The sequence below is a fragment of the Herpailurus yagouaroundi genome, unplaced genomic scaffold, assembly GCF_014898765.1.
Source record: "Herpailurus yagouaroundi ecotype Mexico unplaced genomic scaffold, PumYag 139, whole genome shotgun sequence".
Lineage (NCBI taxonomy): Eukaryota > Metazoa > Chordata > Mammalia > Carnivora > Felidae > Herpailurus > Herpailurus yagouaroundi.
Genome location: NW_024412394.1, coordinates 84,458,152 through 84,473,051, shown reverse-complemented (window position 1 = coordinate 84,473,051; position 14,900 = coordinate 84,458,152). Strand labels below are relative to the sequence as shown.

Below are 14,900 nucleotides of genomic sequence, written 5' to 3'. Positions count from 1 at the left end.
TTGGAAATCTTTACATTACAAAGTTGAGTTGCATCTGTTTAAGCTAATGACACAGTTTCTTTGCTATGAAGATCCTTAAAAGTGTCTGAAGATTTATGCTTTTTGAACTGAAAAGAATCCCAAAATTATGACTGTTCTACAGGTAGTAGTACATTTACACAGCCTATTCTCTAGAGGAATTATTTATATGAGTGAAATCTTATTCAGTTGTTTTTATTGTGTCACCACATATTATTTTTTCATTAAAAAAAAAAAGTAAATATATCACTTGTGTATTAGGGGGATATGTCTAGCTAAATGATAGCCATTCTGCACACTCCAGAGTCATGTAGAAATGTCAGGTAAATAATAGTTCTTCTGATTAATTGGGGGTAAATAAATTCTTGGATTTTACATGCCTGGGAACCAGGGTCATTGAGTGGAGGGAGTGAATAGTACCTCCTAATTTCATTACTGGACTGTCATTGCACTAAAAGGCCATCTGTTGCTGGCTACATATACATAAAAGCTCCATGCATCATTTTGAATTGACTTGGAATAATTACAAAGTACATATTCATAGTGAACATGTGCTTATTATGTGTTATAATGAATCAGTGCAACAGAATATTTAGACCCAGGGATCAAGTTGGCAAACTCAGATTGTGTTTGGTTACAATTAAATGTTGGAAGATTTTTCTAGTTGCATAGTGTTAAAATACCTTAAAATCTGGAATTTAGACTCAGGAGATTTTTCAATGTTTTTTATATTCCAGCTGTGGAAGAGTCAGGATATTTTTAAATAATACTTTTTTTCTTGGTTATGTTGTACAGACTACAAATACACGTACATATACATGTATACATGTATATGTGTGTGTGTGTGTTGATAAAGAGAAGTATCATAATCTCATTATAGTAATTATGAAGTGGGTTTTTCTTTTAATTGCTATCTCTTGGTTTACTGGAGTCAGCCATTGTATCTTAATACATATTAATATAAAATGAATATAAATGGTGTTACTCCAAATCCTTTGTCCTATCACCTAGAATGGGATAATCATCTGTATAACATAGGCATATTTACCATGTTATTGCCATTTACAAATGTAGTTTCTCCTCCTTTCTCCTAAAAATATGTATGTATGTATATATGTATGTATGTATGTATGTATGTATGTATGTATGTATGTGTATTATTCTGCCTTGTAAAGGTGACTGATGGGATGGTAATATGATTACCTATTTACGACCCTAGACTGGAGGGAACCAAAGAGAGTTGAGGGCTTTTCCAGTTTTACTACTTACCTGATTGTTATTCTTAGAGTCAACTGGATGTTCTTCTGTCTAAATGCATGAACAGTTTTAGCTCTGACAAAGCTGAAATGAGGGATTAAATGGCCATAAGAGAAATCTTCTATGTTAGCTTCTGACTCAATCTAAGGGATCCATAATTTTTATCATAACATATGTGGTTTCCTGCCATATGGATTGTGGTACTGAAGGAGGCTTGTGTAAATTTGTTCAATTATGGCAATAATTCATCATTCTGAACCAATTGATTACATAGATATTAATGAGGCAGAATCTAGTTTTGGGACAAAATTAGATAAAAATTCATAGGTATCTTGAAGTTAGATTATGTAGGCTAAAAAGCAAATAAACTTCACTTTTCAAAATCCCTTCACCTTTTCATATCCCCTAAATATGAGCTTTACCTTATTTTTACTTTCTGCTGGCAGATCTAAAATAGTGTGCTGCTTCTGTGCCTTTTTATTTCAAGCAGGTAATAGAGTTATTGCAGCAATGTTTTCAAATCAAGATGAATAAAATGCCATGGCAATGCATAGGAGATAAAATTCAGTATGCAAAATCTGTAGTTTCGTTGCTGAAATGATTCTTCTTATTTCAGCACTTTAGGTAGCAGGAAAGAGCCATGTCAGTGAGATTAAATACTGTAATTCTACAGATCTTGCAGCTAAAAAAAATGAATACATATCACACAGGGATTGAAAGAAAAAATTGCTGTTTAATATGATGAGTGGCGTATTTAGTATTAGAATTTTTCCTACCCTAGATTAAATTTTGTTCAAGAAACTCAGGTTGTCGGTGTATTCTGATATTAGTGCAATTGTATATTTTGATAACATTTCTAAATATATCAGGTCTTGATCTTAGGGTCAAGAGTTTGAGCCCTGTGTTGGGCTCCATGCTGAGCAATGGAGCCTACTTTAAAAAAAGAAAGAAAAAGAAAAAAAAGACTGAGAATTATATGTTTGTGTCTGTGCCTTTTTTTTTTTTTTTTTTTTTTTTTTTACAAGCTGGATAAATCATTTCATGCCATTTGGTTACTAAGCAATTGCTTAGAAAATGTTCTTTTGTTCCAGTCAACTAACTCCTTTAATTAAATAGTAACATTTTGTAGGTGCTGTGTATCAATGTCAAAGCAATCCACTACCTATGTGGTTCAAAGCTCAAGGTGGTAAATCTTACATTTTGAGGACTTAATTTCATCTCCTGAAAACAAATTACACAACTTAATAAACAAATAACAAAGTTTTACTGTTGCCATCTCCAAATGATGGCTCTCATGCTGAAGTTGTCGTCTACATTTTGTTGTATGGAATAGATAGGAATTTTTCTTACAGTGGCATAGGCAACTTTGTTTTTCAAGGTGTTGTTGAACCAGCCATTCATTCTATAATTACTGAACTTAGACATTGATAGATACTGAGAATGTAATGATGGGGAAGTTTTATGAGCACATTACACATTTTATTGGAAAACAGAGCTAAAAGAAAAAGTAAAACCACTCGTGGTCTCAGAGTTCCCCAGTCACTGCTAGTAGCCTTTTGATGTATGTCCTTCTGGTGGTGATGGTTGGTGGTTTTCATTTTTTCTCCCCTAGGAGCACACTTTTTACTTTTTAAAACGAAAGCTCTAATAGACTTAAACATTTAAGTGTCCCCTGACATTTGTTATATAATCTTAACACCTTGAGTTCTTGATGTTTGTGTGAAATTCTGTTGAACTGATCGACCATAAATTGTGTCTCTGTTTTCCTCTTGTTGAATATTTTGATTGTTTCCTTTTTTGCTCTTCTAAACAAAGATTTAAATTATCCCCTTACACTAAATTACCAGGAGTGAAATTACTTTACTCTTTAAACACATTTTTATTTCTTGATATTATATTGGTAGATTATTTTCCAAAAACATGATCAGTTCACTTGCCTATAAGTAAGCTGTATACTCAAATGTCATTTAACTATGCGTCATTAACCGTGGTCAAGCCTGTGTGAATCCATGATCACCTATTCAGCGTTTGCAACCTCTTCTTCAAAATTCTGCTGCACTGCTCTTTTGAGAAATGGAAATGTGAGCGATGTAATTTTAGGTAAGTGTAAGCCATGGAGTGCTGAAGTGAAGTGATTTTTAACATTGTTGTAGTGTTTCTCCAGAAGAGGCTATTGGTGTTTTGGACTGGAGAGTTCTTCATTTTGTGAGGCTACCCTGTGCATTTCTTGATCTTAAGTCACTTTCAGCCCACTCAAAGCCATTAGCACTCTTCAGTCATTTGAACAACTACCCATAGGGAAGAGGCACTGGGAGGAGAGGAAGAAACTCTTGTTTAGCTCTACAGAATTATTAGTGACAAAAAATGCATAGTATAAACAAACATATATCACTCAAGCAGAGCTTTGCTATTCAGTTGAAAATTTTCTCAATTTATTTAAAGTATTTCTACATACTTAACAGAAATCGTGTGTATTTATTTCATGGTTCTCAGAAGCTTTTCGTAAGTGTGGACAGTGGCCATCGTACATGCTTTCGGTAGTCTACCATAACTACATGCTAACACTCGTCTAATTTTCACGGAGATGATAAGGGATGGCACCAGCTCCTTTTGACTGACGCTTGGTCTAGGTGCTGGCATAGGAGCCTCAGGCTTAACAATATCCCAACTTTGTGATGTTTTAGTATTAACTTTATTTGACCAGGTCACGTTTCGGAGCCACCTGAATGATAGGATTTGAAAAAAAATGTCTCTCAATTCGATTGTTGAATTTTTTAAAAAAAGGATTTCAATATATTAAATTTTAAAGTTATTTTGCTTAAAAATCCGTTAATGCACAAATTGTAAACATAATTGAAATAGTAATTTATCAGAGATAATTTATAGAATTTGCTAATCGCGTCATTGATATGAGCAAAAAATTTGAGATAGTAGCCGGAAGAGTGAATGGAGAGGTATTTGGCTGCTTAAGGAATTTATTACGACTGGAAATCTGAAGTGTCAAAGAAGTCACAGAGTGAAAATTATAGAAGAACTATCGCTCTTTTCATAAATATATCTGCATGACAGTTCATAAAGTGTGAATGCAGGAGAGACCTTGTTACATAAATCTGAAAATTTTCAAATGTGTACTTCATGTCAACATCTAAGGAAAAATTAACCAAATTATGTTATCTGTGTGATATTGAATGCCCAAAGAAAATGCTTCTAATTTTCTATACCTTGCTTTTCATTTCTTATGGGAAGAAAGGCATCTTATTCATCAGTGCTACTCTTTCAGATTTCTTGAAGCCCTCAAGTACCATTAAATTATATTGTTATCTTTTGGGGGGCCATAATTTAAACTCATTTGAAATTATTATAGAGTAGCTGATAAATGCTTGAATTATTTGTTGCATTGATATCATTCTTCCTGCTCTCACACTTCCTGTTCACAGTCTCTACTGTCTGTCCCCCTTTACTTCAGCATTTGATAGGTGATGAGGAAGAAAAGTTAAACAACATGAAGCATGAACCAGTGAATTTTCTTTTTTAACTGGAACTGGATCAGAATTTTGAAGAGGGGAATGATAAAGAAATAGAATAACATTGATTTTGAAGTGATCCATTCACTTAAGAAAATAAATGATAGTAAATAAAATATCTCCCAGGCTAACAGTTGAATATTGATTTTTACAGGAATTTAGATATGGTAAGGGAACATTGACTCCTATAGCCACTTGAAGTAATAATGTTCATCTTTATTTTTTATTTCCTTAAAAATATAAATAGCAAAAAAAGGCACTATAGGTAAATTATTTGTTATTTATATTTTCCACTGCTCTGAACCTAACTATAAAACTTTCCTAGAAGTATTTTCTGCTCACAGGCTTCTTAACAAATGGAGAAAAGGTAGAGCTAAGATATTTCCCAGGAAGAAGGATGAGATTGTAGTACACATCTGTGGTAGGGTGAAAAATGCTCCTAAAGATAGCAGGTCCTAATCCTTGGAACCCATGACTATTTCCTTATCTGGAAAATGGCCTTTGAGGATATGACTAAGTTAGGGGTCTTGATGGAGGGAGATCTTGGATTACCCTTGTGGATCCTAAATGCAGTCACAAGTGTCCTTAATTTAAGTAGGAGGTAGAGGAAGATTTGACAACAGGGAGAAGAGGAGAAGGCACTGTAACAGGTGAGAGATTGGAGTGATGTGGCCACAAGCCAAGGAATGAATACCAACAGCCAGCAGATGTTGGAAAAGGAAAGGAACTGATTCTTTCCTAGTCACTTGGAGGAAGTATGGCCTGGTGCCACCTTGACTTCGACCCAGGTATACTGATTTTGAGTATCTGGACTCCAGAACCATGAGAGAATACATTTCTGTTGTTTTAAGCCATGAAGGTAGTGGTAATTTGTTAGAGCAGCCATAGAGGACAAGTGTAGTGCCACTGCCTGCTTTTAAGTGACAGGACTAATCTTGAGATACTTTTTAGTCAAGGCTTCTTTGGCAATAAATAAAACAGTTTGGAAGATGTTAGGATTGAGAGATAATTTGATTTGCTTATTTGGATGGATGACTATCGAAGTGTCATTTGCCTTGATGTTTACTTCGCTGACTTTTTTTCTGGCTTTGTGGCTTCTGTTTCTGATTCTGCATTTTATTATTTAACCGAATGTTAGTAAGTGACACATGTGTTTGTAAAATAGCATTGTAATAGGAATAATTGGATGAGGATATAGTTTCATAATGACTTATCTTGATTTTGAGACAGTTTTTGAAATTATCTGAAATAAATAAAGCAATTTGAATGTACAATTACGATTGTATAATAGGTTTAGATCTAGAATAATGAATGTAAGTCATTAATTGGAAGTTAATTGTTACATTGGCAAAGTTTATCCTGTATTTTGGGGATTGCATGCTTCAGTTGATACCTAGTGTACAATTGGGATTTATTCGCACCACACCTCTGGGTCTGATAGTGTATTAAGTTATGAAGAATATTAATATTGCTGCAGAACAATTACTTGTTCATTTGCTAGCTGATTAAAATTCATGCATAATTTATTGAAATGAATAGAGATTTTACAAATAAGCCTTCCTGTTCTCAAGGGCCTAACAACAAAATACATATGCTAATATGAGGCTACTTTTTACTTCCAACATAAAAAATTTAATATGTAGTGGTATATTAGCCTCATTAATGCTAGATTTCAGTTCTAGTCATGCTGTTAATCAATGTATATGCTTCTAAGCCTCTCTGAGCATTGTCACAGTTCCCAAACTGAGCAACTGCTTTGATGACTAGACTGAACCTTTTGTTTGCTTGACCATAGCAAGTGAAATGTAAAACTGATCAGAGTGATTTATTACCCTTCTTCAGGCTAAGCACCTGATTATATCAAACTCATTTCTTCATGTACACAAAACACTAGTTATGAATATTAATTTTGGGTTTTAAATTTATATGCTCTCTGGCAAAACGAAGAAAAATAGCAGCAAATATGGGGCTTGTTGACATGTTTAGAAACGTAAAGTCTTTAAAAACCCTTGTAATAATAATCCCTAGTTTACCAATGAAGATATTGTAATGTCAAGAAGTTAACATATTCACACTGACCCAGCTACTCATGTGTACATTTTGTGAAACTAGAATGTCCAGATGTCAAATTTCATTTTCTTTATTATTATTATTATTATTTTAATTTTTTAAGTAACTTCTTTTTTTAAGTTTATTTATTTATTTGAGACAGAGAGAGAGTGAGGGTAAGTGGGGGGAGTGGGGACAGAAAGAGAGAAAATCCCAAGCAGGCTCTGCACTGTCAGTGTGGAGCCTGTTGAGGGACTTGAACTCACAAACCGTGAGATCATGACCTGAGCTGAAGTCAAGAGTCAGATGTGCAACCGACTGAGCCACCCAGGTGCCCTGAAATTTCATTTTCTTTTACATGTCATTTGGTTAAAGATAGAAATGATAGAAGAAATATCATGCTTTATTTTTTCACTCGTTTCTAATAACATGTTTTAGCTTTTTCTCTCTTTTTCTCTCCCTTCTGCTCTCCTCCTTTGTTTGCTTCTTATTTTCCACAGCCGTGATGTGCAGGGTTTTGCAGGGTGAGATTTATCATTCAGTATACACTTATTAGTTCAGGTTTCAGAATATTTATAAATTGAGAGATTAACCAAGGTTTGTTATTCATAATTCATTTGACAAATCGCTCCATCATGTTAATATGAGACCTCTTCAGGTTGTTTTTCAGCTGTGATGTGAGTGAAGCATTGAGGGTTTGGGTTAGACCCCCAGTAATCTGTGAATTTAGCTGCATTTACTATTTAACTTAAATTAGTCAGTATACGAGCCATCTGGAGTGAAAATAAACCTTGCACATGTGAGGCAACTCAGTTTATTCGCAAAAATACAGACTGCTTCTTAAAATGTGTGCAACATTTAGATAGTCTGCGAAGATATTTGCATTTCTTCTATTATGCTCATTTCTCTATTCAGTTTCATTTCAGTTTAAGGTTTAGAAAATATGTCAACTTTATCTTTCTCTCTGTCTACTAAGACTTTTGTAAACTCAAAATGTAAAAGTCATTTAGTTGGTAAAAGTTTATGATATGAAATGTCTAGCTCTTTCTTTAGCAGTTAAATGAAAATCCTGAACTATTTTGGTTTTATTTAAACTTTTTATTTTATGAGTGACTTCTTGAGGGAAGTCGGTTGTGAACATTGGAAGAGTTCGCCTTCTACCCAATTTTGACTCTATATTGTGGGAGCAATTTTTAAACCATGAAGAACAGATGGTGTTAAGAACTACTTTCTCCTGGAAATAGAAATAATTCTATATGTGAAGTTTATGTACCACATACATTATCTTATTTAATTTCATTTTATTTTCACTCGATACATGAGCATAGTGAAACACGGCTCATGCGTTTCTACTAGTTTGAAAGCTATTGCCATAAAGAGCCATGGTACTGATGGGACCAACTTCATATGCTTCAAGTGATATGGGATAGAAAAAAAGGAAGTTGGTGTTACCCTGTAGACATCTCCACCCCATGTTATTATTTTTTTTTTTTTTTGCTTTTAAATTTTATCTGAGTATAGCTGACACACAATAGGACCTTAGTTTCAGGTGAACGATGTAGTGATTCAACAAGCCTATACTATGTCTTCTGCTATGCTCACCACAAGTGTAGCTGCCCTCTCTTACCACACAACATTGTTACACTATGTATCTGTTTGTTTTCTACATCACACTCATTTTATAATAATGAATTAATTGACTTATTGTTATTGTGCCTCCCTTGCCATATTATCTGAAAAAGCAGTGTATAGAACAGCCTAATAATTACTAGTCATTCAGTAAACATTTGTCATATGAATTTTGGAAGAAAATTACTGACAATGACTTTAGTTTGCATAGAGATCTAGGCCAGTTAGTACTATTCCTTATGTTAGGGGTGTTTGTAACTCAGGGGTTCATAAAGTGAAAACTATACTTTTATACTGTTAGGGCCTAAAAGCAAATCTTGGGCTACAGCTGAAAACCCTTCATTTAAACCTACATCAGGAGGTAAAAACTGAGGTTTTGTTTTGTTTTGTTTTGCATTTTGTATTATTCCAAGTATGTGTTGCCATTATAATAGAAAATCTACTTTGAAATTGTCTTTTTAAGTCCCTACTATCTACATCTTCTCCAGTCCACCCCTCCTGAGGGAGAAGAGGAACCATTGTGTGGTGGCAGTTAAGCGTTTTCCTTCAGGGCACCTGGCTGGCTTCAGGTTGTGACTCTTGGCCCCACATTGGGTATAGAGATTACTTAAAAATAAAATTTAAAAAAAAAAGTTTTCCTTCATATAATTTACTTTAACTCCTAAAACACACACACATGCACTTTTAAAACAATATTTGGGCAGTTGTTACCACTTTGCTAAGATTAACACTTTCCTTTAAAGTCTTTTGGCTTCCCTGAGAAGTGGTATTCAAGAGATTCAAAGAAGTCCCACCTGATCACAATGTACTAATTAGAACATCTTCATGACATAGGAGTCCCTGTGGAGAGACCGCATGGACAAAGTTAGAGCTGTGGAGTCCTTCATAAAGTCCATTATCAAATATCAGCTACATCATTGTTAAAGGAACGGGGGGAGCCCAAATTCATCTTTGATCATTTCTATAAGTTCAAACATTTCGGTAATGTTTCCCAAAGTTTCTTTGAAGCAAATATCTTAGCTGTCCAAAAAATTAAATTGTAGTGTACCTTTGACATTTGAGTTTAATGCATGATGCATTGCTTTATCACATGCTACTCCCAAAGGCTAGCGATATGTAGTGACTTGTGATTTGGCCTCAGTGTAAATTTAAATTTCTTACCTTCTGTGACGGGTGTGTAGAAACAAGTCAGCACTTGGCATCAGCTTCTACTTTCAGCTTTGCTGTTCCTTCCTCTTTATCTCATCTGCAGGAACTCGGCTTTGGTTGAAAAGCAAAGCAAAACCAAAAACACTGCTTTGCCATATTTCATGAATGAAATAAGGAGTTAAAACAGTTTTCATTAATTTGAAGATTTGTAGAGGTCTTAGGACCTCAAGAATGTCAAAGATCAACTGTACTCAGTAGCTAATCAGAGCTATCCATCTTTAAATATTTTCCTTTTATTTCCCTTGGTTACTGTGCCTGTACAAGTTTATCTCCTGGGGAGACATGTTTTTAATAAAAAAAAAAATTTGTGGTAAAAAGGGTCATATCCCATCTGTGAAAGTATTTGCTCTTTAAAAGTACAGTTTCCGGGGCGCCTGGGTGGCGCAGTCGGTTAAGCGTCCGACTTCAGCCAGGTCACGATCTCGCGGTCCGGGAGTTCGAGCCCCGCATCGGGCTCTGGGCTGATGGCTCAGAGCCTGGAGCCTGTTTCCAATTCTGTGTCTCCCTCTCTCTCTGCCCCTTCCCCGTTCATGCTCTGTCTCTCTCTGTCCCAAAAATAAATAAACGTTGAAAAAAAAATAAATTTTTAAAAGTACAGTTTCCAAATCACTCATGTTCTGGTTTTCTGTAAGTATTTGTTATGTACTCCTAAGTAAATTATTCATTGAGCTTTGAAAGACATTAACATACCCATGTAGTGCATTCTTTTGGATTTTTAGCTAATTAGGTTGCGCATTCATCTCTCCTAGAACCACCAAGACCCATTGCTCCACCCCAGCTGCTCGGTGTTGGGCCTACATACTTGCTGATTCAGCTGAATGCCAACTCCATCATTGGGGATGGTCCCATTATCCTGAAAGAGGTGGAGTACCGAATGACGTCAGGATCCTGGACAGAGACGCATGCCGTCAATGCTCCAACTTACAAATTATGGCATTTGGATCCAGATACTGAATATGAGATCCGTGTTCTGCTTACAAGACCTGGTGAAGGTGGAACGGGGCTCCCAGGACCTCCTCTAATCACGAGAACCAAATGTGCAGGTAAGACTGAATAGCAGGCCAGTCTGCCCAGTGAAGGAATCTAGCATTAGACATATACTATATGTACAATATTAAACATTCTAATTATTTGCTGCATGATGTAGTCACACTGTTCTAAAAGTTCAATGAATTTGGTAAAGAGTAGCTTTATATCATAATTGGATTTAGAGCCACGTGTTTCTCTACTATTATTCAGTATTATTGTGAATTCATAATCTTTTTTATGTGGCAATTTTGCTCAGCTTGCTTGTATTCAGTCCGACATTTCTGATAGATGCAGGTGTAGGCACTGTTACTACCGAGAGACAGATTTTGCAATTCAAATAAATGCTGAATACCTCTTGGCTATGTAGAAATTGTCTCCCTTGATAATTTGGCTATGGTCATTGCAGAGGCCATTTCTGATAATATAGATTAAAAAGTTACTTTGAACCAGGTCTCGGTGAGATCAATTCTTCTATTCAGTGTGACACACAGTTGTAGAATATACAGAGGCTTGTAATTGCCCTACCCGTGTCTGAAACAAAGTGGTGGAAATAATAGCATATGGACAAAACACAAAAATGAAAAGTGAAGTAAAAAGCAATATATAAATATACATTCTAATTGTACCATGTTGTTATGATGGGAGAAATTGTTAGCTGTTTATTAAAAGCCACTGAAAAGTTTAAGTTATTAGAGTGCGTTTTTAGTGTACTGTTTATTATTGCAAGTACTTCAATTTTTAGTTTGGTTGAAAGAGACATTTTTTATCCATCAAACATCATGTTGAAACACCTGCAGAGTTAGCACATGGATCTATGCATCTTGAACATTTAATGATTTAGGTTTTGAAAATTGAAAACTAATACTGTAGAGATCTATGAAAATGTAAATGCCTATAAATGTCTTTTGTTTTCTTGAACATCTGTTTGGCATTTATAGTATTTTTTAATTTTAGAATATTTTGGGGCAACTCACCAAGAGAACTGATCTAAAAAGCAAAAGCCAAACCCATGAAATCACCTGATACACTGCCATCTTTAAATATTTTAAAATCCAGCTCAATTTTTATATATTAATGTTTACATATACATTTTTATATATTAATATTGAAAGATGCTCACTAACAAGGTGTTTAACTGCTCAATTCTTAGTCTGAGATTTAGACAACAGAGTTTACTCATTTGAGGTTTTGTATTGTACATCGATTCTGTGGTTGAAAAACCACTTGACCTAGAAGACATCGGTTAAGTCTCTACGGCTCAGCCTGAATCACACAATTTGCTTTTTAGATTTTCTGTACAGCTCAGTCTTTTCATTCTAGGCATGTGGCAAATTATTCTCATTATAGTAGGTGGCCTTTCTGAGGGAGAGACAAGTGGACACTACAACCTCAGGTAGTTAGAGAAATAATTTGAAGAGGAGACATCGCGGACACTAAGGAAGTAGCTCACTCTGTCTTCCAAAATGAAATAGCCCATGCTAACATAAAAAGATGGACAATGGAGTTCATTTTACTAAGGATATTGCTTCCATATGTTTTCTAGTAAAATTACCTTTCTTTCTACATTTAATCTTTATAAGGTACATACAAATTAAAATAATGAATGGCAATTTACTGTTCTAGTGGTCTTATTTTTGACTTTTTGCTCCCCCAAGTTTTTATTTCAATTTCAGCTAATTAGCATGCAACGTAATATTAGTTTCAAGTGTAGAAGTTGGTGATTCATCACGACAAGTGCTCTCCTTAATCCCCATCACCCTTTTAGCCCATCCTTGCATTTACCTCCCCTCTAGTAACCATCAGTTTGTTGTCTAGAGTTAAGTCTGTTTCTTGGTTTGCCTCTCTTCCCCGCCACCCCCCCAACCATGTTCATTTGTTTTCTTTCCTAAATTCCACACATGAATGAAATCCTATGGTATTTGTCTTTCTCTGATTGACCTATTTCGCTTAGCATAATACTCTGTAGCTCCATCCACGTTGTTATAGATGGCAAGATTTCATTCTTTTTTATGGTGGAGTAATATTCCATTATATATACATAATGGATAGATATCTATCTGTATCTATATCTAATCTATATATCAATATCTCTCTATCTCTATCTATATATCTCGTATCTTTTTTATCCATTCATAGGTCGATAGACATTTGGTGTCTTTCCATAATTTGGCTACTGTTCATAACTTCTTTCTGACTTCTGTGCTCAAACTTCTTTCTTTTAAATATCTCATCCGTTTTAATTTTTAAAAGTTTTCATCAAAGTAGACCATTAAAATTTAGCAGTACCATACAATATATTGTTAATATAATATAATTTTTGTTTAACTAGGAATTATTTGAAATCAGTCATTGATGTGTGAGCCAATGGAGACTGCAAGTATATGAGATTGTGTTTTAAAGCTAATTATGCTATATTAAGTAGATGAAAACAGCATGTTAATGTGTTTGATTTATCCTTATTGAATGCTTATGTTGAGAGTGAATATTGACTACTATAAGTAAAAATATGACTATAAAGTGCTTTTAGGTATTTTATTTGGGGAATAACCTTATCTGTGTGGGAGGGGATAGAGTAAAAATAACCTACACTCATAGCTGCTTTCAAATTTATAAATGCCTTGACATTTTGGAATTATATTGCTCTTTTTTCCAAATTCTTTATTTGAAAAACATTTAATTTGTGGGCTCTCTGACATAAAATGGTGTCAGACTCACTGACACTTGCAGTTTTTCTTCCAACTGTAGAAAGTTTATTTGTTTTTAAAACTATCTTTCACATGTTTTGAGTCCTTGTCACATGTATTTATTCATTTATTAATGTCCTCAGAAGATGTGTTTGGTGCAGATATTTATGGTTAAAAAAAGCACTTAGTTTTCAAGTACATTTGGATTTGAGAGAAACTGTGGTTACTGTTTTATCAGGAATGTCTACTAATCTTGCTCTTTTATTAGAAAAGGAGGGAAATATGTACTGTGTTAATTTTTAAACAATGCCTGAAAAGCAGAAGTTGGATATAATTGATAAATGTTGTGTGTCTAAATACGGGATCAGTATTGATTGAATGTATGATGTCTGTCTACATCTCTTCTTCAAGATCCAAACTCCTTTCTCCAAGTTTAAGATCTCTGAGCCTTAACCAGCACCTCCACTGGCCTCAGCCTGATATCCTGTAACACAAAATAGAACACAGCTTATGCTAACTGTGATATTAGCTGGTATTTAGTAATGATTTCAGAAGCCTACACTTTTTCATAATCTGGGGATATAATTCTTTGGAAACTCCAAAAATAACCTTTGGAAACGTTCCCATTTCATTCTGTTAATTTGTGTAAGCTCTGAATACTGATTCTACTTCCCATTTTAGTAAAGACTGGGAGAGTGCCACACTGTAGTTGCAGCGTTAATATCATATGGTTGAATCAATGCTAATTACTATGATATAGCTATTTTAATACACCTTGCATACTGGCAACCAGGAAGCCTTAAAAATAAGTATAAAAACTTCTCCGCTCTTTATTTGTGTCTGATATAAATTTCATATGAAATTCTTACAGATAACAAAGGAATGATGATTATTTTCTGCCTCTTAGAAATTCTTAGTTTGTTTTGGTGTATCATAGAGGAACAATTTTTGAGGCGCCTGGGTGGCGCAGTCGGTTAAGCGTCCGACTTCAGCCAGGTCATGATCTCGCGGTCCAAGAGTTCGAGCCCCGCATGGCTCAGAGCCTGGAGCCTGTTTCCGATTCTGTGTCTCCCTCTCTCTCTGCCCCTCCCCCGTTCATGCTCTGTCTCTCTCTGTCCCAAAAATAAATAAACGTTGACAAAAAAATTTTTTTTAAATAAAAAAAATAGAGGAACAATTTTTGACCACTAAGTACCCAAAGAGTAAATTAGTTACTATTTACTATGTTAAATATACCATTTTAATATATTTAAGTCATTGAAATTTTATTTCTGGCAGTAGTAAATTTTATTTTCTTGGCAGAAATCTGTCAATAAATAATTTTACAAGTTAATTAGGTGGTTTTATTTGTGTGTATTAATGAGTAAATTTTATATTTTAAAATGCAAATTTAGATTTTCATAGTTAAATATTGGTTATTATTGCTTTATAATCAGCATACAGAGTGACTGTATCATGATACTTTAGTTTCAGACTTGTGAGTTAGATATATTATTTTCCC

The 14,900-nt window shown here is 34.6% G+C and overlaps 1 protein-coding gene across 10 annotated transcripts in view; it reads left to right on the top strand.

Moving 5' to 3' along the window:
* PTPRK (protein tyrosine phosphatase receptor type K) overlaps positions 1 to 14,900 on the top strand; it is a 571,648-nt gene that overhangs the window by 330,398 nt on the left and 226,350 nt on the right. For all 10 annotated transcript variants that reach the window (XM_040474594.1, XM_040474593.1, XM_040474592.1 and 7 more), the window contains exon 7: positions 10,436 to 10,729. In XM_040474594.1, the coding sequence (XP_040330528.1) occupies positions 10,436 to 10,729 (294 nt within the window). The remainder of the gene's footprint in view (positions 1 to 10,435; positions 10,730 to 14,900) is intronic.